The 23,414-nt window shown below is 45.0% G+C and overlaps 2 protein-coding genes across 4 annotated transcripts in view; one reads left to right on the top strand and one right to left on the bottom strand.

Moving 5' to 3' along the window:
- CXCR6 (C-X-C motif chemokine receptor 6) overlaps positions 1–5,892 on the top strand; it is a 37,918-nt gene extending 32,026 nt beyond the window's left edge. Inside the window, exon 2 of the mRNA XM_056553842.1 lies at positions 3,734–5,892. Within this exon, the coding sequence (XP_056409817.1) occupies positions 3,734–4,741 (1,008 nt within the window). The 3' untranslated portion in view covers positions 4,742–5,892. The remainder of the gene's footprint in view (positions 1–3,733) is intronic.
- A 4,743-nt stretch (positions 5,893–10,635) lies between these two features.
- The window catches only part of LOC130333359 (gametocyte-specific factor 1-like), a 95,976-nt gene continuing 83,197 nt past the window's right edge, over positions 10,636–23,414 (bottom strand). For all 3 annotated transcript variants that reach the window (XM_056553839.1, XM_056553841.1, XM_056553840.1), the window contains 2 exons: positions 22,942–22,966; positions 10,636–10,904 (listed from right to left, as the gene is read on the bottom strand). In XM_056553839.1, coding sequence (XP_056409814.1) covers positions 22,953–22,966 — 14 coding nt within the window. In that variant the 3' untranslated portion in view covers positions 10,636–10,904; positions 22,942–22,952. The remainder of the gene's footprint in view (positions 10,905–22,941; positions 22,967–23,414) is intronic.

The raw sequence follows: 23,414 nt of genomic DNA, 5'->3' as shown, positions 1-23,414 counted from the left end.
ACGTCAATTTTATGATGCAAACATAAAGTAGACATATTGTATATGTGAATCAAAATTTTTTTTATTTGGAATATCCATTTTCCTTACAAGCAGAGAGCTTCAAAGTTAGAAAAATGCAAATTTTTCAAATTTTTCATCAAATTTTGGGATTTTTCACCAAGAAAGGATGCAAGTTACCACAAAATTTTACCGCTATGTTAAAGTAGAATATGTCACGAAAAAACAATCTCGGAATCAGAATGATAACTAAAAGCATTCCAGAGTTATTAATGTTTAAAGTGACAGTGGTCAGATGTGCAAAAAACGCTCTGGTCCTGAGGTGTAAAATGGCCTGGTCCTTAAGGGGTTAATGCTGAGAAACACAGGCAGATTGTCAGAATATTTGGGTGGTTTTCCTGCAGAATCAGCACCTTCCGACCTGAGTAATTTGCTTTAGATTTCTCCTTTGTTCATTCACTTTGTATTTTGTGAAAGGATAAAAATAAACTATTAACACTTATTAACATTTCTATTTGTAAAAGCTTCTTACTGCCCTAAGCTTTTGCAGTTTTGTTTGTAGGGTAATGTATAGACTGAGCCGCTGTTTCCACACACATATATATTAAATGTATACAATAATGAAAGGAATGAAGATAAAAATATACATGACATAAACCACAACATAGTAAAGAATAAGGATATTTACTAATGTGTAAATGTGGCACGGATTGAATTTTAAATCTGAATACTGCAACCAGAGGAAACCACATAAAACACGTTTTATTTCCCAAAAAACTCAGCTCTGTATAGAAGGTGAAGGGACTTTCTATAGGGGAAATGCAGTTAGTGTCTATGAAATGGGGCAGATTTACAGAAATGAATACATTTGTGTCTGTACCTGCAGGACTTGCCTTTGCTTCCAAATTAAAATTACGGTGTGTTCACATGTTGCAGTACCGGTTTGTGTTTTTTTTGCCACGAATCACCAAAATTTACATAATTAGCATAATCATGGCAAACCGCTCCATTTTTACAGAAATTCATCAATTTGTATTGAAAATGCACAGGTGATTAGTTTGCGTAGGCTTCAGTTACATGGCCATAAGAATTCTCCATTGTGTCCTGATCCTCCACATGTGGTGTTCACACTTACAAGAAGAATTGTAAAGACTCGTAGGGTAGTAAAGACCTTCTGGACCGGAGTCTTTATTTCACTATTTATCAGGTGCTTTTAGATAGAAATCAGCCACTTCCTGCAATGAATCTAACAGCTGGAGCGGTTGGCTAGTGGCGGGATGCCGTTTATAGAAAGGAATACAGCTAAACCCATCACTTTGTCTATTCACAACAGTGGCCCAGACTCAACTGTAACAGGACACGCTCGTGTCCAAATATGCGTAATGGCTGCTGAAAAGTCCCACAGGCACAGACTGCTGCATGGAATGAGGAACATCCAACCATCTGGACCGGTCTGCACCTACACCCTGCCCTCCCACACCCATTAAATAAATGGAATAGACAACAGTTACCTATTTGCTGGACTGGGAGGCCATTCACAGCTGGTACTAGTGTAAAACCAATAACTAAACTTAAAAGTGTGGCTAAAAGTTTCCATGAGTGGCAACATACTTGGCTTGCATGAACAAATTGGTACAATTGCAGCAGTAATTCAGAACATTTTCATTGGAGGTGAAGGATGTTCTCATACGGTGCCTAGTACCCTGGGGTCCGTGTTACCTTCATGCAAACCACTTTACCTTCCTGGTGGGCACTGTCTCTGCTTGCGGTCTGGTCCATGCACTTGCCCACTTCCATCCTTCTTATGTTGTTGCTGTTTCTCTATGGGGTCTGCACTTCTTTTCTGCTTCTTAAAGGGCCAGCACACCAATCAATTCCTTCCTCCATTAATCATCTCCTATCAGCTTGTATATCAGAAAGCTCAACCTGAGTGCACTGTTCTGTTACTGTGTAGGACCCTAGCTTCCATGTTCTTTCATTCCTGACTGCCACCTTTACTGTCAGTGTTCATTCATTCCTGACTGCCACCTTTACTGTCAGTGTTCATTCATTCCTGACTGCCACCTTCATTGTTCGTGATCTTTCATTCCTGACTGCCACCTTTATTGTTCCTGACTGCCACCTTCATTGTTCGTGTTCTTTCATTCCTGACTGCCACCTTTATTGTTCGTGTTCTTTCATTCCTGACTGCCACCTTCATTGTTCCTGACTGCCACCTTTACTGTCCGTGTTCATTCATTCCTGACTGCCACCTTTACTGTCCGTGTTCATTCATTCCTGACTGCTACCTTCACTGTCCGTGTTCTTTCATTCCTGACTGCTACCTTCACTGTCCGTGTTCATTCATTCCTGACTGCCACCTTTACTGTCCGTGTTCTTTCATTCCTGACTGCCACCTTTACTGTCCGTGTTCTTTCATTCCTGACTGCTACCTTCACTGTCCGTGTTCATTCATTCCTGACTGCCACCTTTACTGTCCGTGTTCTTTCATTCCTGACTGCCACCTTTACTGTCCGTGTTCTTTCATTCCTGACTGCTACCTTCACTGTCCGTGTTCATTCATTCCTGACTGCCACCTTTACTGTCCGTGTTCATTCATTCCTGACTGCCACCTTTACTGTCCGTGTTCTTTCATTCCTGACTGCTACCTTCACTGTCCGTGTTCTTTCATTCCTGACTGCCACCTTTATTGTTCGTGTTCTTTCATTCCTGACTGCCACCTTCATTGTTCCTGACTGCCACCTTTACTGTCCGTGTTCATTCATTCCTGACTGCCACCTTTACTGTCCGTGTTCATTCATTCCTGACTGCCACCTTCACTGTCCGTGTTCTTTCATTCCTGACTGCCACCTTTACTATCTGTGTTCATTCATTCCTGACTGCCACCTTCATTGTTTGTGTTCTTTCATTCCTGACTGCCACCTTTACTGTCATTGTTCATTTATTCCTGACTGCTACCTTCACTGTCCGTGTTCTTTCATTCCTGACTGCTACCTTTATTGTTCGTGTTCTTTCATTCCTGACTGCTACCTTCACTGTCCGTGTTCTTTCATTCCTGACTGCTACCTTTATTGTTCGTGTTCTTTCATTCCTGAATGCTACCTTCACTGTCCGTGTTCTTTCATTCCTGACTGCCACCGTTACTGTCCGTGTTCTTTCATTCCTGACTGCCACCTTCATTGTCCGTTTGTGCCATCATCTGTCACATCATCATTTGGTTTCTGTCATCTCTTTTTACACAGTTCAGACCTCCTGTAAACCCTGGGAGTATCTGAGTACTGTGAGCTATTATTAGGATCCAGGAAAGACGACTGCTATAGGCGAAGTCCATCTTGTGAGCTGGCAGTTCCTTCCTGCTGTTCTCTAAACATAAGTTTTGCAGCAAATCTCTATTATGCATGTGCATTGCTCAGACATATTGATCTCAAACCCACATACTGTAGAACTTCTGTACTGTACTGTAGTAACAGTGATCACCTCAGCAATGGCACTGGCCTCATGTCATGATAATAAAAGGAGCAAGTCCATTTTCTTCCATGACTCTATATAGAATGGTGTGAGAAAGGATAAGATTTGTTGGGATCTGCTGGGATTTGTCAATCCTAGTAACATCAACTTTGCAGACCCCAGTAGTCGTGAAGATTTTTCCCATCATGCAGCTTTTACAGAGGACATGTCTACACATCATACTTTTGCCATTAAGTTAATTTTGTCTTTCCTTTCTATTACAATATAGATGGAACCTGAAGACAACTTGAATGACATATACAGCGGCATGTTCAACGAAGACGAGCAGGAACCTTACTCCAGCATGCTCCACTACCTATTTCTTCCTATAGCATATTCTATAACTTGTGTTCTTGGACTGATCGGGAACGTTCTGATTATTATGGTGTTTGTGAGATACGAGAAGATAAAGACCCTCACAGACACCTTCTTGGTCAATCTGGCTGTTGCAGACATCCTGTTCCTGCACACTCTTCCATTTCTGGCTTATGAAGCAGCACATAGCTGGATCTTTGGGGACTTCATGTGTAAAATTATAAGGGGCACATACAGAATTAATCTATATACATCCATGCTGATTCTCACTTCCATCACATTTGACAGATTTATTTCTATTACAAAAGTTACTAAGGCAAATAAATACCAAGTGACCAAACACAAGTGGAGGGTGTGTTCCGGCCTCTGGTCCCTGGCACTGGTCCTGGCCATTCCCCAGTTTGTATACAGCAGAGAACAGGAGGAGAAATGCTTTGAGGTCTATGAGCCTCCTATCATGGAACTTGTGGTGGTTTCACTTCAAATGATTGTGGGCTTTCTAATGCCATTGTCTGCAATGATCTTTTGTTACAGTTTTATTCTTAAGACTTTAGTTAACGCCAGAGGTGTCCAGAAGAAAAAGTCCATGAAGATAATAGTGGCCATAGTGGTTGTGTTCACAGTCACACAGCTGCCCTATAACTCCCTTGTCCTGGCACTTGCCCTAAAGAAGGATCTTTTGGTTGACAAAGTATTTGCTTATGTAAGCATCATAATGGAGGCTGTAGCTTATCTCCATGCTTGTCTCAACCCAGTCCTATATTTCTTTGTTGGTACAAAGTTTAGAAAACATTTCTGGAAAATGCTGAAAGGTTTGGGTCTCAACATGATGGCTGAGGAAACCAGCGATCAACAACGAGCGACCGATGGAGACTCCAAGTATGTTTCTGCTTCCACAAACATAAATGTAACAAGTGTGTAAATGGCTGAACTTAGGCATGGATATAAAGAGAAGCGCTTCTCATAGACCAGCAGCAATTGTAAGGCACCGTACAGCTCTATTAACACTTTACTGTTCATTTTCTTTTAAGCTTTCATTGTTTCCTAAGGCTCAGAATAGTGCAGGCAGCTGCAGGCTATCCCCATTATAAGTCAATAGGGAAAATAATGAAACATAAAGGACTGTATCTGCCATGGATCTTATCAGCAGAACTGTATTGGGAGTGAAACCCTTGTATTAATATTCGAGCTCAGTCAATGTAGTGGTCATTCCCAGATCATTGAGGCCCTTGTGGATGAAGCTGGATGATACTTGGCCCCAGTAACAATTTCTATCATAGTAGCTAAAAAATTTGATATGCTTCAATAAAGGTGTTAAAAGATATAGTGATAAAGGATCTAACTTCTTTTCTGCCACAAAGTTTTTATTGCTGATAGCAGCTATGGAGGAGAAGGGGCAATGAGGGGGAATCTTCTTGGAGTTGTGCTCTTTTCTTCACCCTCTGGCCCAGATCACCACGATGACCTCCACGATGACTTCTTTCCACCACAAATTGTCTCTAAAGTATTTGCTGCCAATTTTGGCTCCTTTACATCAAACTCTTGATACCAGCAATGATACTTGGATGAAAAAATATTACTTTATTTGCCTATTTTCTTACTGGAAAAAAAACTTTTATTGTTTTGGCAAATAAAGGAATATTTTTATCCAAGTGACAAATAGTATCCACAGGACACCAGATGGTAAGAGTACCATACCATTGATGGCAATAGCAGCCCTCTATTTGTCACACAAATGAATAGCACCACATGTTATGCCCTCTAGAGGCCCTCACAGTAATTGTGTCTGTTTGTTCTACCCACTTATAGTACACAGAATGGTATAGGCCTGCAGCATAAAAGTGTCACACACTAAACAGGAAGGCACGCACTCAAAAGATGAACACAATATAAATATAACAGTCCATAAGAAAAATGTAGTAATCACATGAGATTAACCCCTTAAAAGGGACCCAATCATCAGATTTTACCCTATATAACGCTTGGCAAAGCGTTATATAGGGTAAAAATCTTTATCCTCACCAGCTCTGGGGGACGCTCCTGCCCCCAGGGATGGTGAAGATATGAAGTTATAAACTAGTCCCCTGGGCGGGGAGCTCCTCTTACCAGGTCCTGTTCCTTCGCCGACAACGATGCCCCCTCAACTTGATTGACGGGCCGCGTAATCGCTCTGCTCCATCTGTTCAGTAAGCAGAGCGATGACGCGGCCTGTCAATCAAGCGGGGATGGTGTTGCTGCCGGCTGAAGAACGGGAGTAGGTGAGTGGAGCTCCCCGCCCACAGGACTACTTACGGCCACGGCAGTGACTAGTTTATAACTTCATATCTTCACCCTCCCTGGGGGCAGGAGCCTTCCCCGGGGCTGGTGAGGATAAAGATTTGACCCTATATAACTCTTTGCCAAGCGTTATATAGGGTAAAAATCTGATGATTGGTTCCCTTTAACCCCTTGGGACGAGCCCATTTTGACTTTAAGGACCAGAGCATTTTTTGCAATTCTGACCACTGTGACTTTAAGCATTAATAACTCTGGGATGCTTGTACTTATGAATTTGATTCCGACATTGTTTTTCCGTGACATATTCTACTTTATGTTAGTGGTAAATTTTCGTCGATACTTGCATCATTTCTTGGTGAAAAATTCCCAAATAATCAGGAAAAATGCTAAATTTAAAATTTTTTCATCAAATTTTGAAGTTTTTCACCAAGAAATGATGCCAGTATCGACAAAATTTTACCACTAATATAAAGTAGAATATGTCACAAAAAAAACTTTCAGAATCAGAATGAAAGGTAAAAGCATCCCAGAGTTATTAATGCTGTGTAAAGTGAAAGTGGTCAGATGTGCAAAAAACGCTCTGGTCCTACAGTGAAAATTGGCCTGGTCCTTAAGGGGTTAAAACAATACACAGTTCATATCCTAAGGACAATGGGGAGGTTTATCAACACCTGTGACCATACCAATCAATCAGATCGCTTCATTTATGTTTCCGGGGCCTTTTGCAGCAATCTGATTGGTTGCTTTGGGCAACGTTTCCCCTGCACAGGTTTGGCTAAATCTTCCCCAGTATCTGAAGCCAGAGGCGGCTCTAGACTTTGTGACTCAAACATGAGCCCCCTGCATCATTTTCTGCAGACTTCACAAAGTGATCCGTTCGGCTGTGAGATAGTTGCGCTGTCGTCGCAGCACCAGTCTCAAGTGGCGGCGGGGGAAATATAAGATCAGGGGTATAATTAGTGTCCTGTGGGTCCAGTGGCAAATTCTGTCCAGAACATCGAGACCACAATCACTAATAATACCAGCATACGTTTTGGTCTGTTATGAAGGACGGGTGCAGGGATGGGGGAGGGTTGTTTTGTTTTTGGGGTGGGTGGGGCTGGGGTTTTAATTTGTATGTATAACTTTTATACACCGTTAAAATGTTTAATAAAAATGTATTAATTAAAAATAAAAAATAAAATACCAGCATACAAAAAGGAGTATTACCACTGATTAATTATCACTAACAGTTCCCTGTAGGTTAGGCTGTGTCTTATGTCAGGTCCGGGGTAGGAGAACTCTCTGTAGGTTAGGCTATGTCTTATGTCAGGTCCGGGGGTAGGAGAGCTCTCTGTAGGTCAGGCTAGGTCTTATGTCAGGTCCGGGGGTAGGAGAGTTCCCTGTAGGTCAGGCTATGTCTTATATCAGGTCCGGGGGTAGGAGAGTTCCCTGTAGGTCAGGCTAGGTCTTATGTCAGGTCCGGGGGTAGGAGAGTTCCCTGTAGGTCAGGCTATGTCTTATATCAGGTCCGGGGGTAGGAGAACTCTCTGTAGGTTAGGCTGTGTCTTATGTCAGGTCCGGGGGTAGGAGAGCTCTCTGTAGGTCAGGCTGTGTCTTATATCAGGTCCGGGGGTAGGAGAGCTCTCTGTAGGTCAGGCTATGTCTTATATCAGGTCCGGGGGTAGGAGAACTCTCTGTAGGTCAGGCTGTGTCTTATGTCAGGTCCGGGGGTAGGAGAACTCTCTGTAGGTCAGGCTATGTCTTATCTCAGGTCCGGGGGTAGGAGAGCTCTCTGTAGGTCAGGCTATGTCTTATGTCAGGTCCGGGGTAGGACAGTTCCCTGTAGGTCAGGCTGTGTCTTATGTCAGGTCCGGGGGTAGGAGAACTCTCTGTAGGTCAGGCTATGTCTTATATCAGGTCCGGGGGTAGGAGAGCTCTCTGTAGGTCAGGCTGTGTCTTATATCCGGTCCGGGGGTAGGAGAGCTCTCTGTAGGTCAGGCTAGGTCTTATGTCAGGTCCGGGGGTAGGACAGTTCCCTGTAGGTCAGGCTAGGTCTTATGTCAGGTCCGGGGGTAGGACAGTTCCCTGTAGGTCAGGCTATGTCTTATGTCAGGTCCGGGGGTAGGACAGTTCCCTGTAGGTCAGGCTATGTCTTATGTCAGGTCCGGGGGTAGGACAGTTCCCTGTAGGTCAGGCTATGTCTTATGTCAGGTCCGGGGGTAGGACAGTTCCCTGTAGGTCAGGCTATGTCTTATGTCAGGTCCGGGGGTAGGACAGTTCCCTGTAGGTCAGGCTATGTCTTATGTCAGGTCCGGGGGTAGGAGAACTCTCTGTAGGTCAGGCTATGTCTTATGTCAGGTCCGGGGGTAGGAGAGTTCCCTGTAGGTCAGGCTAGGTCTTATGTCAGGTCCGGGGGTAGGAGAACTCTCTGTAGGTCAGGCTATGTCTTATGTCAGGTCCGGGGGTAGGAGAGCTCTCTGTAGGTCAGGCTATGTCTTATATCAGGTCCGGGGGTAGGAGAACTCTCTGTAGGTCAGGCTATGTCTTATATCAGGTTCGGGGGTAGGAGAGTTCCCTGTAGGTCAGGCTATGTCTTATATCAGGTCCGGGGGTAGGAGAACTCTCTGTAGGTCAGGCTGTGTCTTATATCAGGTCCGGGGGTAGGAGAACTCTCTGTAGGTCAGGCTATGTCTTATGTCAGGTCCGGGGGTAGGAGAGCTCTCTGTAGGTCAGGCTATGTCTTATATCAGGTCCGGGGTAGGAGAACTCTCTGTAGGTCAGGCTATGTCTTATATCAGGTCCGGGGGTAGGAGAACTCTCTGTAGGTCAGGCTGTGTCTTATATCAGGTCCGGGGGTAGGAGAGCTCTCTGTAGGTCAGGCTATGTCTTATGTCAGGTCCGGGGGTAGGAGAACTCTCTGTAGGTCAGGCTATGTCTTATGTCAGGTCCGGGGGTAGGAGAGTTCCCTGTAGGTCAGGCTGTGTCTTATGTCAGGTCCGGGGGTAGGAGAACTCTCTGTAGGTCAGGCTATGTCTTATGTCAGGTCCGGGGGTAGGAGAACTCTCTGTAGGTCAGGCTATGTCTTATGTCAGGTTCGGGGGTAGGACAGTTCCCTGTAGGTCAGGCTGTGTCTTATGTCAGGTTCGGGGGTAGGACAGTTCCCTGTAGGTCAGGCTGTGTCTTATATCAGGTCCGGGGGTAGGAGAGTTCCCTGTAGGTCAGGCTATGTCTTATGTCAGGTCCGGGGGTAGGAGAACTCTCTGTAGGTCAGGCTATGTCTTATGTCAGGTCCGGGGGTAGGAGAACTCTCTGTAGGTCAGGCTATGTCTTATATCAGGTCCGGGGGTAGGAGAGTTCCCTGTTGGTCAGGCTGTGTCTTATGTCGGGTTCGGGGGTAGGAGAGCTCTCTGTAGGTCAGGCTATGTCTTATGTCAGGTCCGGGGGTAGGAGAGCTCTCTGTAGGTCAGGCTATGTCTTATGTCAGGTCCGGGGGTAGGAGAGCTCTCTGTAGGTCAGGCTATGTCTTATGTCAGGTCCGGGGGTAGGAGAGCTCTCTGTAGGTCAGGCTATGTCTTATGTCAGGTCCGGGGGTAGGAGAACTCTCTGTAGGTCAGGCTATGTCTTATATCAGGTCCGGGGGTAGGAGAGTTCCCTGTTGGTCAGGCTGTGTCTTATGTCGGGTTCGGGGGTAGGACAGTTTCCCTGTAGGTCAGGCTGTGTCTTATGTCAGGTCCGGGGGTAGGAGAGTTCCCTGTAGGTCAGGCTGTGTCTTATCTCAGGTCCGGGGGTAGGAGAGTTCCCTGTAGGTCAGGCTGTGTCTTATGTCATGTCCGGGGGTAGGAGAGCTCTCTGTAGGTCAGGCTATGTCTTATATCAGGTCCGGGGGTAGGAGAGCTCTCTGTAGGTCAGGCTATGTCTTATATCAGGTCCGGGGGTAGGAGAGTTCCCTGTTGGTCAGGCTGTGTCTTATGTCGGGTTCGGGGGTAGGAGAACTCTCTGTAGGTCAGGCTGTGTCTTATGTCAGGTCCGGGGGTAGGAGAGCTCTCTGTAGGTCAGGCTGTGTCTTATGTCAGGTCCGGGGGTAGGAGAGTTCCCTGTAGGTCAGGCTGTGTCTTATGTCAGGTCCGGGGGTAGGAGAGTTCCCTGTAGGTCAGGCTGTGTCTTATGTCGGGTTCGGGGGTAGGACAGTTTCCCTGTAGGTCAGGCTGTGTCTTATCTCAGGTCCGGGGGTAGGAGAGTTCCCTGTAGGTCAGGCTGTGTCTTATGTCAGGTCCGGGGGTAGGAGAGTTCCCTGTAGGTCAGGCTATGTCTTATATCAGGTCCGTGGTAGGACAGTTCCCTGTAGGTCAGGCTGTGTCTTATGTCGGGTCCGGGGGTAGGAGAGCTCTCTGTAGGTCAAGCGGTTTAATCTCATGTCCGGAGGTAGGGCAGTTCTTTGTAGGTCAGGCTGTGTCTTAGGTCCAGTCCTGGGTAGGATAGTGCTCTGTAGGTCAGGCTGTGTATTATTTTAGGTCCAGGAATAGGACCGCTCTCTGTAGGTCAGGCTGTGACTACATTTAAAAAAAAAAAATTTATTAACAGGAAAGAAGATGTACAAACATCAGAGTGAGGAGTCTACAACTGAGTTTTACATTGAGATACAGAAAAAAAAAAAATCAGACAAGTCAAGACTGGTATGTCTGTAGGTTCTTCTGTGTCTCGCTCGGCTCCAATGCAATCATGTAAATTCTATGTAAACTCAAAAACCACAACAGATCTAAAACAACAAATGTTAAAACACAAAGTTCGAGAGAAACAGCAACCATTCTTCTTATGGGTCCAAAGACCTGAAACAGAAAGGTCAAATCTCATAGAAAACTTTCATTTACTGTAAAGGGTAAACGTATTAAGTCTTATTTTCGTATCCATTTGAAGAGTATAGATTTTTTCCATTCATGTAACCGATTATGGGGATGGCCATCTTGTCAGAGATGCTGGGAAAGGGATACTATCATCATATAGGGGTATTTTTATTAATATTTATGAAAAAAAAATATTTAGAAAAAAACAAACACATTGGCCCTCATTTACTATTGCAAACCCAACATGTTTTGTCGGGTTGTGCGCCAGATTCTGTCGCATTGCGCCAGAAATTCAGTCTGCGCCAGAATTAGCACCAGAATTAAAAAAAACCCGACTAACTCTCCATTTTGCTAAGAAAACCCAAAAAGGGGCGTGGTCGCCTGGAAAAGGGGCGTGTTCCAGACATTTTCACAAAACCCAATGGATTTAAACTGAGAAAAAAAAACCAGACAGATCAGAGCATGTGTAAAAAAAAAAAAGCAAAGTGTAGGGAAAGAGTAAAATGCTGAGAAACCTTGGTAAATATCGTGGAAAATAAATTGTAGGGAATTAAAACCCACAAAGAAAACTCCACTCCACTCTTAGGGTGTGTTCACACGGCCGTTTGCCCCCGTTCCGTTTAAGAAAATAAAAAAATAAAAATTTAAAAAAACTGATTGATCAGCCGATTCTAACGGGTATCCGTTTTGAAGTGTTTGTAACTGTTTTTTTTTTTTTTTTTTTTTTTTTTTTATGAAAAAATCTGCCACCTACAGACTCCTGCAGCCAGGACTAGTACTACCCCCATCATGGAACAGACTCTGTTCCATGATGGGGGTAGTAGTACAGGGGCTGAGGGATTGATCGCACCGGGTCTCACTTCCAAGACCCGATCCGGTCAGAAGTTATTAAGCAGGGGAGCGGGCGGCATGGTCCGCAACCTGCGATCACCGATGTACTGTATTTTACTTTCATTTTTATATTCCCCGCGGGGAGCTCTGAATGGCCTGTACCGAGGAGCCAATCAGGGCTCCCTGCAGGAATTTTTAAAATGGACAATGTATATTAAAAGCGCTGTGGGGGGAAAGATATATAGCACTATATATCTAGCCCCCCAGCGCATTTATAAAGATACAGAGTACAAACACTAATGTAGTCCCCCCAGCCACCGGCAGACTCCCGCAGCCGGAGAATTACTACTCCCATCATGGAACGGACTTGTTTTCATGATTAGAGTAGTAGTAGTCCCACAACACTGTAGGAATCTGCTAATGTCACCTCTTCTGAGCATGCTCAGATGTAATTACTGATATTTTAAACCCGGGTGCAAACGGATGACATTAAAGGTTCATCTGTTTGCCATAGACTTCAATGTTAAAATTATGATGTCCGTATTTTCTTCAGTTTTTTTCACGGAAGAAAAAATACTGCATGTTCTGTTTTTTTCTGTCCTTTCAATACAGTCCATCCAGGGTACAATCCTTGTTACCTTATCTAAGGGACTGATTGTGCTTTCCTTTCAGCTCTCAAATCTTAGACCCTCTAAACAATCCTTGCCTACACATTTGCTAGCGGCAGCCAAGACCCTCATACCCATTTACTGGCTTCAACCTACACCTCCTATCTTTCAACATACGGTAATGCTTTTAGGAGGACATGGGGGCCTTGGCTCCCGCATCAAAAACTCTGGTTTTGTGACCGGGCCCCGGCCTCTCTTGCTACACTGTTACTTTATTTTGTTATCATTTGGTTGTTCCTACTAATTCCCATTATAGTGAGGCATCCCATGATGCACCAACGCGCCCCAGGTACATGGTTATCTTAGCTTTACACTTGCCACAACATAAGCTACCTATGATGCTGGTCCTGACTCTTCTTTCCGTACACTAAATACCATTAGTATGTGGACTTGTTACTTAGGGTTGTGCTTCTAACTACGTGCAAAGTTCTTCCACATACCAGTATTCCTTTACCTATACCCATTCACAGAAAATTGTTTATCGCTGTTTGTTTTATTTCTTTGCTGTTTAATAATTTTAAGGATGTCCTGATACAGATACTAGTATCGGTGCCGATACTCGACATTTGCATGGTATCGGGGACTCGTTTAATGTCCCCGATACCATGTCCGATACCTGCTGCTGTGCGGCTCCGCTGTCCTGTTCTCCCGATCGCATCATGGCGTCCTATGGAGGAGCATGTAACACACACGTCCACACCTCCTCCCCTGCGCCCAGCGTAATGCTATGGAGGAGGCAGAGTGACGTGTATGTCACATGCTCCTCCATAGGACGCCCTGATGCGATCGGGAGAACGGGACAGCGGAGCGGCAACACCCAAGGACAGCCACAGGTGAGCACTGTCTACAAGAGGAGGGGCAGCTGCTGTCTATAAGGGAGGAAGGGGCCTGCTCCCTATAAGGGGGATGGGCCTGCTCCCTACAAGGGTATGGGGACCCTGCTCCCTACAAGAGGGGACAAGAGGGAGCGCTGTCTACAAAGTGGGGGGGGGGGCCTGCTGTCTGTAAGGGAGACGAGAGCACTGTCTACGGGGGGGGGGGGGGGGTCTACAGGGATGGGGCTGCGGTCTACAGTGGGGCTGCTACTAATGTCTGCAACTATCTATACTACCTACAAGGGGCTTCTACCTACTATTAAAGGCAATCTTACAGCAGAGTCACCTGCACTAACTTGAATTTATAGGTAGTTAGTGCAGGTGACCCAGTTTCTACTGCTGCTCACCATGTTAACATCAGCGCAATCACTCCGGAGACATCGGTCTCGCCGCCAATGCAAATTCCCTGTTCTGTCCAATGGAGAAGAGAGAAATATTGGCTCATACTACAGCAGCCGCCTCCATTGTACACAACAAGGAACCCACATATCAGCACGGTAAGCAGCGCCAGAGACCGGGTCACCCTGGGGTCAGATTCCCTTTAAAATAAAAGTACTCGTATTTGGTATCTATCAGCGAGTACTAGAATGAAAGTATTGGTACTCGGTCTTAAAAAAAATTGTATCGGGACATCCCTAACAGATTTGTTAAAAAAAAAGTTAGTCGGGAACGGACATTGACTTATCAGCGTTGGGTGGTGGAGACTGAATCAGTATATGTGGCGGATCCCTTACAGAGCAGACTTGGTTCTGTTGGATAGCTCGAACGGAGAGGGGTAAAAATAGGTTTATCCTAACGGCGCACACCACTACGATAGGTTACAACCGCGGACACCGATGTTAAAATAATAAAAGTAGCTTTATTGACATATAAACAATGAGTTTCGAGAGTGCAGCTCTCTTTATCAAGGGATTTTACCCTCTCCGTTCGAACTATCAAACGGAACCAAGTCTTCTCTGCAAACTCAGTGCATTTGCGGAACCAGGTCCTTGCTGCCATGCAACTACTCGTTTATGAGAAAAAAGGTGTTGAGCTCTGAGCCAAACACATCCAGGCACATGGGCAATTTGCTAAGTGAAAACTGTATTGTGTTGCCCTTGGTAACGGCACAAGGATAGCGCCGCCACTGTCTGCTTTTTCTTTCCCATATAAAACTTGGATCCCTTACTGAGGGACATTGGAAGGAGGCGCAGATCATCTTTTCCATGTGGCTGACAATAGGTTTTTATTTTTTAACCAAGCCTTCTGTCATAAGTGCTGGTCATATGCTCACTATGGTTGTGCGGCCTCAGTTCGATCAGTCACGAATCGCTGAATTTACCTCCACTGATAGCACACATTTAACTTCCAATGCAGGGATCCTGGACTGCTTATACCAGTTCTATAGGAACATTTATACCTCTAAATTGTCCTTCCTCTCACTAAATTTTCATTAAAAACTATTTGATCAAAAAAAGGAAAAAAGAAAATAAGGAATAGGTAAAGTGCTGGGACTTGTAATCCTAACGACAGGTGCTCTGCTCTCCAAGATCTTACCCGATACAGCAATCCAAATATAAGAGGTGGCACTCCAACGTATTAACCCCTTTAAGGGAAACTGACAGGCTGTTCACCCGCACTAAACCAAATAAAAACTGGGTAACAGTGCAGATGAACAGAAGTAAAACAATGTCTCACATAGAAATTGGTGGAGGTATTTACAAGATACAGTCATGGCCTTAAATGTTGGCACCCTTTCAAAATTGTGGATAAATAAAAAGGAGCATCACATGCTTAAAATAATCTTATTTATCCACATTTTTGAAAGGGTGCCAATAATTTTGTCCAGCCCATTTTTGGAGTTTGGTGACATTATGACCAATTTGCTTTTTTCCTCCTTTTTTGGTTTAGTTCCAATACACACAAAGGGAATAAACATGTGTATAGCAAAAAGGAGATTTTTGTTCTTACCGTAAAATCCCTTTCTCGGAGGATCCATTGGGGGACACAGACCTTAGGTATATGCTGTTGTTGCTAGGAGACTTGACACTATGGACACCAAAAAGGTCGGCTCCTCCCAGCAGGATATACCCGCCTACAGAGCCTGAGGTAATCAGTTTAGTCCCACAGCAGTAGGAGAGGACCGAAAGGCAGAAAACCGAGACCAGTCCGAGGTAACCACAGAACAAAAATAAGTGAACACACCCTTGGACAGGTAACCAAACCAGGAACACCAAAAGAAAGGGGCGTGAGCTGTGTCCCCCAATGGATCCTCCGATAAAGGGATTTTACGGTAAGAACAAAAATCTCCTTTTTTCTCTATCGGCTCCATTGGGGGACACAGACCTTGGGACGTACCAAAGCCATCCATAGGGTGGGCACAGAAACCAGTCAGGGGGCAGGCTGGACCACCACCGCCTGCAACACCTTACAGACTAGCATTAGCGGATGCAAAGGTATGTACCTGGTAGAATTTTGTAAAAGAGTGCAAGGACGACCAGGTAGCCGCCTTACAGACTTGTGAGGCCGAAGCCCTGTTACGGAGAGCCCAGGAATCTCCGACAGAACGCGTGGAATGAGCTGAAACCTTAATGGGAGGGGTCTTCCCTTTACAATGGTAAGCTTCTGAAATGGCAGACCTGATCCACCGCAAAATGGTGTCCTTTGAATCAGGTTGCCCCTTACGGCGACCGTCCGTAAGAACAAAAAAGGAGTCACATTGACGAAAGGAAGAAGTGATAGAAAAGTAGGTTCGTACAGCCCGCACCACAACCAGTTTATGGAGCAAACGCTCCTTGGGATGAGCTGGAGCGGGGAAAAACGACGGGAGGACGATGTCCTCATTAAGGTGGAAAACGGAAACCACCTTAGGCAAAAAAAAGATGGAACCGGACGAAAAAGAACCTTGTCCTGGTGGATGATCAGGAAGGGAGAGTGTCAGGATAGAGCCGCCAGCTCTGAAACCCGTCTAATAGAGGTAATTGCAATAAGGAACACCACCTTCCAGGAAAGGAGATGAAGGAAAAACCTCCCTGAGGGGTTCAAAGGGAGCACCTGCAGAGCACCCAGGACCAAGTTCAGATCCCAAGTAGGTACCGCCGGCAGCACGAGAACCCTGGGCTCCGGTCGCCTATTGCATCATGCGACCGAAGCAGAAGGGCCGGCGCTAGCTGCCAGTGAACGGGGGCTGAGGAGCGTGGTGCGGGAGTGATGAAGCCGGGAGAAGGGGGGAGACCGCAGCCGCCATACAAGTGCCAGTGTCTGCACACAGGCAGCGCCGGGAGAGGGGAGAGACCCGAATAAAAGGATAACCCCCCCACCCTTGGTCTGAAGAACTTACTTAATTAAGTCACCTGCATCATGCCGGGCTGCAACAGTGAGACGAGCAGGGAAAGTAGGGGGACCCGGACCCATGAGGTACAACCCCAGGCACTGACAGTTGGCAAGAGGGGGTTGACAGTACATCCACGATGCCTGTGCCACCTCAATCGCAAATGGGGAAACAGTGAACGCTATGTTCCCGAGTCCCCACCTAAAAACAGGAAAAGAAAAGGGAGATAAAAATCTAAACATCCCTAATCTGGAAAATAAAAAAGGCCCAGACCAGCATCTGTCTCCTCAGAAACTAAGCTAAAACTGATTACCTCAGGCTGGTATATACTGCTGGGAGGAGCAGACCTTTTTGGTTTCCTTAGTGTCAAGTCTCCTAGCAACAACAGCATATACCCAAGGTCTGTGTCCCCAAATGGAGCCGATAGAGAAACATGTGTTACTGCAATCCTTTTCTGTGAGAAATACTTAATTTTCTTGAAAAATTTCAGGGGTGCCAACATTTACGGCCATGACTGTATGGCCCCGTTGCTGTATTGCTACAGCTCTTGTTTGCACAATGGCGGCAGGGAGCTGACTTGCCGAGCTTCCCTACCTCCTCTACATGCCGCACAATACCCGCCCCCGATATGAATATTCAATTTTGTTCAGTGCTGTCACATGAGTTTCTTCGCTACACCAGGAATAGAGCGGCGCCTGCGCTCTGCTACATAAGAAAAGAGCTCACGTGATGGCAGTATTGAAAATCATCCCCTGTGGGTCCCGGCTGTTATCAGCAGCCAGGACCCATGGCTAATACCAGACATCAACCATTGGGCCAATGTCCGGCATTACCCAATAGACTAGGGATCGACCAATTATCGGTTTGGTCGATATTATCGGCCGATATTCACTATTTTGGACGTTATCGGCAATTACATTGCCGATAATCCAATAATGACCCGCCCCCTGCACCGCCCCCCCCCCCCCCCACCACACCACCCCTGCCCCATTGCCTCCCCCATCCCCGGTTTTATAATTACCTGTTCCCGGGGCCCGCGCTACTTCTGGCTCCTGCGGCGTCCTGCGTTACGCTGCGCAATGACGAGTGACGTCCTCAACGCGACGTCACCGTCAGTGCGCACAGTGACAGCTCAGGACGCCGCCGGAGCCAGCAGTGGCGCGGACCCCGGGCACAGGTAATTATAAAACCGGGGATGGGGGAGGCCCTAAAATAAATCGATATCGGTCGATCCCTACTATAGACACTGCAATCAAAGTTGATTGCAGCGTCTAAATGTGGGAAATATATTGTTGGCTAGCTCGGGGAGTTGACCAAAGCAACAAAATTGCTTTCCTCTGGCTCGTCTGATCGCCGCTCCAATAGTGCCACCTAACCAGCCTGCAATAATGGAGCTCTGATAACAACGAGCAAAGCTGTGCTATAAACTAAACATTTAACAGTGTATGCAAGCGAAAGATTGCAAGTGGTAGTCCCGTACGGGAACTTAAAAAAACAAACAAATGTATGTTAATAAATGTGAATAAGCTCCTTACCTAATACAGGTCTGAATCACTCCCTTTTCGCTTTTTTTTTTTAAATAAAATAATGTAAACAAAAACCATGTGTGGTATCGCCACGTGTGTAAATGTTAAATCTATTAAATAATATTAATTAAACCACACGGAAAACTGCGAAAACGGAAAAAAAAAAATCTAGAATTGCTCATTTTTATTCGCTTCATATAGTATAAAAGTCAATCAACGAGTCCCATCAAAACAAAAACGGTACCAATAAAAACTACAGATCGTGGCACATAAAACTAACCTATTTTTTTTTTAAAACTGTTTCCTGTCCAGAGAATGGAGAACGCTTTCCAAGGGTGTTGTCATAGGGCAAAAAGGGAAAACGACCCTCATATAGCCCCGTATACGTCACAATTAAAGTGTTATAAGGATCAGAAGGACAATTTTAAGCATATTCTTTTTCATACAAAAAGTTATTTTTAAAAAGTAGTAAAATAAAACAACATATAAGTTGGGTATCGTTAAAACCGTATGGACCCACAGAATAAAGATAAGGTGTCATGCTTCATGGAAAGTTCACTGCGTACAAACAAACTCCCAAAAGTTGCTTCAAATTTGCCCCACAAATATTTTTTTTTATTGTCTCACTTAAGATTTGGTGTTAAAATAATGAAGTCATTACAAAGTAAAATTGGTGGCGCAAATTTATAATGCCTCCCATATATGCCACACACATACACATAAGGATCCAGCTCCTCTATATCTCTATAGTACACCCTCAGAAGAGAGGATCCTGCTCCCCTATATCTCTATAGTACACCCTCAGAAGAGAGGCTCCTGCTCCCCTATATCTCTATAGTACACCCTCAGAAGAGAGGATCCTGCTCCTCTATATCTCTATAGTACACCCACAGAAGAGAGGATCCTGCTCCCCTATATCTCTATAGTACACCCTCAGAAGATAGGATCCTGCTCCCCTATATCTCTATAGTACACCCTCAGAAGAGAGGATCCTGCTCCACTATATATCTATAGTACACCCTCAGAAGAGAGGATCCTGCTCCTCTATATCTCTATAGTACACCCTCAGAAGATAGGATCCTGCTCCCCTATATCTCTATAGTACACCCTCAGAAGAGAGGATCCTGCTCCCCTATATCTCTATAGTACACCCACAGAAGAGAGGATCCTGCTCCCCTATATCTCTATAGTACACCCTCAGAAGATAGGATCCTGCTCCCCTATATCTCTATAGTACACCCTCAGAAGAGAGGATCCTGCTCCACTATATATCTATAGTACACCCTCAGAAGAGAGGATCCTGCTCCTCTATATCTCTATAGTACACCCTCAGAAGATAGGATCCTGCTCCCCTATATCTCTATAGTACACCCTCAGAAGAGAGGCTCCTGCTCCCCTATATCTCTATAGTACACCCTCAGAAGAGAGGCTCCTGCTCCCCTATATCTCTATAGTACACCCTCAGAAGAGAGGATCCTGCTCCCCTATATCTCTATAGTACACCCTCAGAAGAGAGGATCCTGCTCCTCTATATCTCTATAGTACACCCTCAGAAGAGAGGATCCTGCTCCCCTATATCTCTATAGTACACCCTCAGAAGAGAGGATCCTGCTCCTCTATATCTCTATAGTACACCCTCAGAAGAGAGGATCCTGCTGCCCTATATCTCTATAGTACACCCTCAGAAGAGAGGATCCTGCCCCTCTATATCTCTATACTACACCCTCAGAAGAGAGTATCCTGCTCCTCTATATCTCTATAGTACACCCTCAGAAGAGAGGATCCTGTTCCCCTATATCTCTATAGTACACCCTCAGAAGAGAGGATCCTGCTCCTCTATATCTCTATAGTACACCCTCAGAAGAGAGGATCCTGCCCCTCTATATCTCTATAGTACACCCTCAGAAGAGAGGATCCTGCTCCTCTATATCTCTATAGTACACCCTCAGAAGAGAGGATCATGTTCCCCTATATCTCTATAGTACACCCTCAGAAGAGAGGATCCTGCTCCTCTATATCTCTATAGTACACCCTCAGAAGAGAGGATCCTGCTGCCCTATATCTCTATAGTACACCCTCAGAAGAGAGGATACTGCTCCTCTATATCTCTATAGTACACCCTCAGAAGAGATGATCCTGCTCCACTATATCTCTATAGTACACCCTCAGAAGAGAGGATACTGCTCCTCTATATCTCTATAGTACACCCTCAGAAGAGATGATCCTGCTCCACTATATCTCTATAGTACACCCTCAGAAGAGAGGATCCTGCTCCTCTATATCTCTATAGTACACCCTCAGAAGAGATGATCCTGCTCCACTATATCTCTATAGTACACCCTCAGAAGAGAGGATCCTGCTCCCCTATATCTCTATAGTACACCCACAGAAGAGAGGATCCTGCTCCTCTATATCTCTACAGTACACCCTCAGAAGAGAGGATCCTGCTCCTCTATATCTCTATAGTACACCCACAGAAGAGACGATCCTGCTCCTCTATATCTCTATAGTACACCCTCAGAAGAGAGGATCCTGCTCCCCTATATCTCTATAGTACACCCTCAGAAGAGAGGATCCTGCTCCACTATATATCTATAGTACACCCTCAGAAGAGAGGATCCTGCTCCACTATATATCTATAGTACACCCTCAGAAGAGAGGATCCTGCTCCTCTATATCTCTATAGTACACCCTCAGAAGAGAGGATCCTGCTCCTCTATATTTCTATAGTACACCCTCAGAAGAGAGGATCCTGCTCCTCTATATCTCTATAGTACACCCCCAGAAGAGAGGATCCGGCACCTCTATATCTCTATAGTACACCCTCAGAAGAGAGGATCCTGTTCCCCTATATCTCTATAGTACACCCTCAGAAGAGAGGCTCCTGCTCCCCTATATCTCTATAGTACACCCTCAGAAGAGAGGATCCTGCTCCCCTATATCTCTATAGTACACCCTCAGAAGAGAGGATCCTGCTCCTCTATATCTCTATAGTACACCCTCAGAAGAGAGGATCCTGCTCCTCTATATCTCTATAGTACACCCTCAGAAGAGAGGATCATGTTCCCCTATATCTCTATAGTACACCCTCAGAAGAGAGGATCCTGCTCCTCTATATCTCTATAGTACACCCTCAGAAGAGAGGATCCTGCTGCCCTATATCTCTATAGTACACCCTCAGAAGAGAGGATACTGCTCCTCTATATCTCTATAGTACACCCTCAGAAGAGATGATCCTGCTCCACTATATCTCTATAGTACACCCTCAGAAGAGAGGATACTGCTCCTCTATATCTCTATAGTACACCCTCAGAAGAGATGATCCTGCTCCACTATATCTCTATAGTACACCCTCAGAAGAGAGGATCCTGCTCCTCTATATCTCTATAGTACACCCTCAGAAGAGATGATCCTGCTCCACTATATCTCTATAGTACACCCTCAGAAGAGAGGATACTGCTCCTCTATATCTCTATAGTACACCCACAGAAGAGAGGATCCTGCTCCTCTATATCTCTACAGTACACCCTCAGAAGAGAGGATCCTGCTCCTCTATATCTCTATAGTACACCCACAGAAGAGACGATCCTGCTCCTCTATATCTCTATAGTACACCCTCAGAAGAGAGGATCCTGCTCCCCTATATCTCTATAGTACACCCTCAGAAGAGAGGATCCTGCTCCACTATATATCTATAGTACACCCTCAGAAGAGAGGATCCTGCTCCACTATATATCTATAGTACACCCTCAGAAGAGAGGATCCTGCTCCTCTATATCTCTATAGTACACCCTCAGAAGAGAGGATCCTGCTCCTCTATATCTCTATAGTACACCCACAGAAGAGACGATCCTGCTCCTCTATATCTCTATAGTACACCCTCAGAAGAGAGGATCCTGCTCCCCTATATCTCTATAGTACACCCTCAGAAGAGAGGATCCTGCTCCACTATATATCTATAGTACACCCTCAGAAGAGAGGATCCTGCTCCACTATATATCTATAGTACACCCTCAGAAGAGAGGCTCCTGCTCCTCTATATTTCTATAGTACACCCTCAGAAGAGAGGATCCTGCTCCCCTATATCTCTATAGTACACCCCCAGAAGAGAGGATCCGGCACCTCTATATCTCTATAGTACACCCTCAGAAGAGAGGATCCTGTTCCCCTATATCACTATAGTACACCCTCAGAAGAGAGGATCCTGCTCCACTTTATATCCATAGTACACCCTCAGAAGAGAGGATTCTGCTTCCATATATCACTATAGTACACCCTCAGAAGAGAGGATACTGCTCCTCTATATCTCTATAGTACACCCTCAGAAGAGAGGATCCTGCTCCACTATATATCTATAGTACACCCTCAGAAGAGAGGATCCTGTTCCCCTATATCACTATAGTACACCCTCAGAAGAGAGGATCCTGCTCCTCTATATCTCTATAGTATACCCTCAGAAGAGAGGATCCTGCTCCCCTATATCTTTATACTACACCCTCAGAAGAGAGGATCCTGCTCCTCTATATCTCTATAGTACACCCTCAGAAGAGGAGGATCCTACTGCCCTATATCTCTATAGTACACCCTCAGAAGAGAGGATCCTGCTCCCCTATATCTCTATAGTACACCCTCAGAAGAGAGGATCCTGCATCTCTAGATCACACCCTGAGAAGTGGAAGAAATCCTTCTCCTCTATAGCACACTGTAGGAAACAGGGTTAGCATGGAGGGCATTATAGAGCAATACTGAGTAACGTAAGCTGTGAATCTAGAAAATGGGAGGTAGGGATAGAAAGATTAAAAATATACTTACCTGATACTGAACTAAGCCTGGTTATCTGTAAAAAGAATCATAATTCAATATTAATGGGCAAAAAAAAAAAAACAATGTTGGATTGTGTCTGTAAAAAAATAGCTAGGATAAGGGTCAAACAAATAATGGTAAGTGACAGGACAGAATATAGATATAGCAAATAATCACTACATTCACAAGAAGGTTAAGTAAGAATCAAGGGATTGCCCACAAATGCAATTTTTTCCAAGTGAGACACACATAATTTAGTTACTGCAGCATCTGGGGGGTTAACCCCTTAAGGACCAAGCGTTTTTCTGTTTTTGCACTTTTGTTTTTTCCTCCTTACCTTTTAAAAATCATATCCCTTTCAATTTTGCACCTAAAAAACTATATGAATGCTTTTTTCTTTGGGCCACCAATTCTTTTTTGTAAAGACAGTCGTTTTACCCAAAACGGAAAAAAAAAAAATAATTGTGCAGCTAAATTGAAGA

This window comes from Hyla sarda, unplaced genomic scaffold (genome assembly GCF_029499605.1).
Source record: "Hyla sarda isolate aHylSar1 unplaced genomic scaffold, aHylSar1.hap1 scaffold_404, whole genome shotgun sequence".
Taxonomy (NCBI): domain Eukaryota; kingdom Metazoa; phylum Chordata; class Amphibia; order Anura; family Hylidae; genus Hyla; species Hyla sarda.
This window is presented reverse-complemented; position numbering and strand designations above follow the sequence as displayed.